The 4,858-nt window shown below is 42.2% G+C and overlaps 1 protein-coding gene across 1 annotated transcript in view; it reads right to left on the minus strand.

The window, feature by feature from the left end:
* The window catches only part of LOC107568639 (attractin-like), a 53,786-nt gene that overhangs the window by 15,856 nt on the left and 33,072 nt on the right, over positions 1-4,858 (minus strand). Inside the window, exons 13-14 of the mRNA XM_016254611.1 lie at positions 2,444-2,565; positions 2,181-2,319 (exon numbers count right to left, since the gene is read on the minus strand). Coding sequence (XP_016110097.1) covers positions 2,181-2,319; positions 2,444-2,565 — 261 coding nt within the window. The remainder of the gene's footprint in view (positions 1-2,180; positions 2,320-2,443; positions 2,566-4,858) is intronic.

A 4,858-nucleotide genomic window follows, 5' to 3' on the forward strand; every position in this document is an offset into this window, starting at 1 on the left:
GGCTGTACCATCTCTGTTATTCTTTTTGCTCTTGCCATGAACATGGTGGTCAAGTCAGCCGAGGTGGAATGTAGAGGGCCCTTAACCAAGTCAGGAGTACGACAGCCCCCGATAAGAGCCTATATGGATGACCTTATTATTACAACGACATCGGTCCCAGGGAGCAGGTGGATCTTACAAGGACTTGAAAGACTCATCACCTGGGCAAGGATGCGTTTTAAGCCCTCCAAGTCAAGGTCCATGGTGCTGAAGAAGGGGAAAGTGGTTGACAAGTTCCGTTTTTCGATCTCAGGAACTGTCATCCCAACCATCGCGGAGCAACCTGTCAAGAGTTTGGGGAAGCTTTTTGACTCTACCCTGAAAGACTCTGCCGCCATTCAGAAGTCCAACAAAGAACTTGGAGCTTGGCTCACTAAGGTTGACAAGTCCGGTCTGCCTGGTAGATTTAAAGCCTGGATCTACCAGCATTCCATACTGCCCCGAGTCTTGTGGCCCCTGCTGATCTATGAAGTCCCAATGACAACAGTTGAGTCCCTAGAAAGGAAGATCAGTGGCTTTCTTCGGAAGTGGCTGGGTCTTCCACGCAGTCTTACCAGCGCTGCACTGTATGGGACAAGTAACATCTTGCAGTTGCCCTTCAGTGGTCTTACAGAAGAATTTAAGGTGGTACGCACCAGAGAAGCCCTACAGTATAGGGACTCCAGGGACTGTAAGGTGTCAGCAGCCGGCATCGAGGTGAGAACAGGAAGGAAATGGAAGGCTGGGAAAGCAGTGGAGGTGGCAGAGTCACGCCTGAGACAAAAGGCTCTGGTGGGCACCGTGGCGACAGGCAGAGCGGGCTTGGGCTACTTTCCAAAGACCTTGGTTAGCCAGGCCCACGGTAAGGAAAGACACCACCTACTGCAGGAAGAGGATCGAGCAGGCGTGGAGGAAGAGCGAGTGAGCAGGGCAGGGGGACTCCGGCAGCAGGGAGCGTGGACTAGGTGGGAGAGTACACTGCAGCGTAGGATCACCTGGGCAAACATCTTGCAGGCAGATTTCCATCGGGTCCGTTTCCTGGTACAAGCTGTCTATGATGCCCTGCCAAGCCCAGCGAACCTCCATGTCTGGGGGAAGAGTGAGACACCCTTCTGCCTTCTTTGCTCTGGAAGAGGCTCTCTAGAACATCTCCTCAGCAGTTGCCCAAAGGCTCTGGCTGATGGGCGCTATCGGTGGCGCCATGACCAGGTGCTTAAGGCAATTGCTGAGAGCTTAGCCTCAGCCATTAGCACCAACAAGTACCATCATGCTCCAAAGAAGGCAGTCCACTTTATTAAAGCTGGAGAGAAACATCGGGTGTGCCCACAATTAACAACAGGCCTCCTTCATAAAGCCTCGGATTGGCAGCTGCAGGTTGACCTGGGAAAACAGCTGAGGTTCCCTCAGCACATTGTAACAACAAGTCTCTGCCCAGACATGATAGTTACCTCCGAGGTTTCAAAACAGCTACTCATGCTGGAACTTACGGTTCCCTGGGAAGAGCGTATTGAGGAAGCAAATGAAAGGAAATGCGCTAAGTACCAGGAACTGGTGGAGAAGTGCAGGGAGAGAGGCTGGAGAACCTTCTATGAGCCTATAGAAGTCGGCTGTAGAGGCTTTGCAGGACGTTCACTTTGCAAAGTCCTCAGTCGTTTGGGCATTACAGGGGTGGCCAAGAAGAGGGCCATTCAAGCCGCGAGCGAAGCTGCAGAGAAGGCCACAAGGTGGCTTTGGTTTAAGAGGGCTGATCCGTGGGCTGCTACTGGGACGCAAGTCGGGGCTTGATCAACCCCGGCTGGGTCGCCTGGGCGAGGGTGTATGATGTTGTGAGACCGAAACACCCAATGACCCCAGGGTACATCACTGAGGATGTGTCCCAGTGCATTCATGAGATGTTTCTTGTATAGTTATTATTATTAATGGTGGCATTTAACAAAAATAAATAATTAAATTAAAAAAATAAAACACAAAATTAATAACAGTGATGTTATCCCAATAATATTAGATATTTTATTTTATACTTTTATTCATACTTTGTTGCTCTGCCATTGTTTTTGCACTGGACTATCACATTATTTACATATGACTTTGCTCTTGAACTTCAAAGATCTTTCTATATGATTTGAAAGGATCAGTTAAACCACACTGTTTGTGTTCATTACCAGGGAGGGTAGTGCACTCTTGATTTCTCGTCTCCCATTGGCAGTTCTGATCTGTGGCACAACTTTTACAGTTGGTCTTCTTGCTGCACACAAAGGATGGGTTATCCTTTGGACACACCTCATACTCCATTATCCCACCCTGCAGACCGGCAGACAGATTAGACACGTCAGAGCAAAGTCCCAGTATTACAAATTCATAAACTGAACTGTGTTCTTCCACACACTTTTCTTTAAGTCATGGCGTATTAAATGTTAAGTCTTACCGGGGAACTGGTGCAGTTACTATGACCAGACACACAGATGGCAGCGCACCACTGGCAGCTGTTAGTGTTCGCTGTGCAGCTGTAGCAGTCTGAATATTGGTCACACTTTTCACCATCTGCATCTGGAAAGCACACATATAAATTACTGCATACAACGCCTGTGGCGGTAACTGTGCATTCAGTGATGCCATACTCTGGAACAAAAGTTAAGCATACAGATAAATCTGTTGTAAGCAACTGCATCTGACAGATCATTAAGATTAACATCTATTCAGATAGGACTAGCTCTTCCTAGTTCTTATAGTTTTGATTTGGATTGGAATTAAATTGAGAATCACAATTTCAGTTAAAAAAAAACCTATAGAGCAAATAACCCATCATTTCTGGCCTAACTCTGACATCCTCAAAGAAATCTAATCCTGTTCCGTTAAGAATGCTTGTGTTTGTGGATATTGTATTTTCACAATACCTCTTTTGCCAAATAACTAAAGCTAACATTATCTGTGTGTACAAAACTTCTTACTGCATGCTACAACATCATGGATTTAGACCTTTTTGGCAATATTCTGGATAAATATAAATACTGCCTGCTAGTATCCCATGAGGCATAAAAAACTTCACATCAATAAGGAGAGCCAGCAGCCGGGTGCAATAAACCCTTTTAAGTTAAGAAAACCCTCAGTGATAATTCATCACTCTTAGTGATAAATTCATAACTATAACTAAGGGATTTCCCGGCAAAAGACAGGCTGCATATTTGATCAAAACTACATTAATATTAAAACCGTAATAGTGTGAAATATTACAACTCAAAACAACCAATGTTTTCTATTTTCAAATGTAATTTATTCCCGTGATAGCAAAGCTGAATTTTCAGCATCATTACTCCAGTCTTCAGTGTCACATGATTCTTCAGAAGTCATTCTAATGTGCTGATTTGGTGCTTAAAGGGGTCCTATTATGCTTTTTCACTTTTTCAACTTTAGTTAGTCTGTAATGTTGCTGTTTGAGCATAAAAAAAGATCTGCGAAGTTACAAAGCTCAAAGTCCACTTCAAAAGGAGATATTTTAATTTAACAGAAATCACTTTTCAAAAACTACAACGAACGACTCGTTTGGACTACAACGCATATTTTCCGGGATTTGTGATATCACAAATACCGACGAATGGGACGAGACCTGGTTGAGCTGCACTAGAGAAGGCAATGAGGGTTATCACTATGTCGGAGACACGCTAGCTTTCCCAAGGTAGACGAACTTAGAGTGGTTACAATCATCCGGGGTTTAAATCGCGCTCAAATTGATTTGATATTGACGCAATATTTACACTGAACCTCGCAGGCAGCTATGGTAAGTAGGGGTGGGGGATAAATCGATCCAGCATAGTATCGCGATATTTTCCGTGGCAATACTGTATCGATACACGGACGCCAAGTATCGATCTTTTATTATACTATTTGGTAAAATAATAAAATAAATTTCTTTACAATCCACTATGGCGGTGTCGAGTTTTTTTCTGGTGATATATATATATATATATGGCGCGCCGCGTCGCGTCCCGTCGGCAGTGTTCAGCGCACATGTTTCACTCTCCTCGTCACTGCGCGGTTTGACGCTCCGCTCAATATTCCGATCTATGAATGTGTTCCGCTCATGCTCATCGGAAAAGTAAAGTCCGCTTAAATAACGCGCTGACAGGAAATTTCTATGCAGTATAGGCCTACTTGTTCTGGTTTGCAGTAGCGCTACTGTGCTGTAACATGGTGTAGGCTAGTTCAGCTGTACTGGGCAACACTGCTAAAATGATGCTACCTTCAGTGACGCTATGCTCTGCTCATATACTCTGATAATAATAGCTTTGTAGAACTATTCATTATTTGGATAATTAGTCCAAAAAAAACAACAACAACTTATATCTGATTCTGTTACATAGACGTGAATAAAAATAATATATTGATATTTAATATTAAGGTAACACTTTTCGATAAGGTTCCATTAGTTAATGTATTAACTATCATGAACAATACATTTATTACAGTATTTATTAATCTTTCTTAATGTTAGTTAATGAGAATACAGTTATTCACTGTTAGTTCATGTTAATGCAGAGTGCATTAACTGTTAACAAGCACAACTGTTGATTTTAATAATGCATTAGTAAATGTTGAAATTAACATGAACTAAGATTAGAACTATTGTTCATTCTTAGTTCATTAAATAAAGTAGTTAACTAATGAACCTAAGTGTTACCTATAAATTCTGTCCAGTTTTATTGTGTTACTTTCAGTAAAAGTGTGGTTATTTTATTGGCTTTTTTTTATTTTTTTATTTTTTTCATTAAAATTGAGTTAAATTTAAAAAGTCTTACAAAATTACTTTATATTATTTAATAAAATAATAAATAATCATTACAAA

The sequence above is a fragment of the Sinocyclocheilus grahami genome, unplaced genomic scaffold (genome assembly GCF_001515645.1).
Source record: "Sinocyclocheilus grahami isolate Dianchi unplaced genomic scaffold, SAMN03320097.WGS_v1.1 scaffold1267.1, whole genome shotgun sequence".
Lineage (NCBI taxonomy): Eukaryota > Metazoa > Chordata > Actinopteri > Cypriniformes > Cyprinidae > Sinocyclocheilus > Sinocyclocheilus grahami.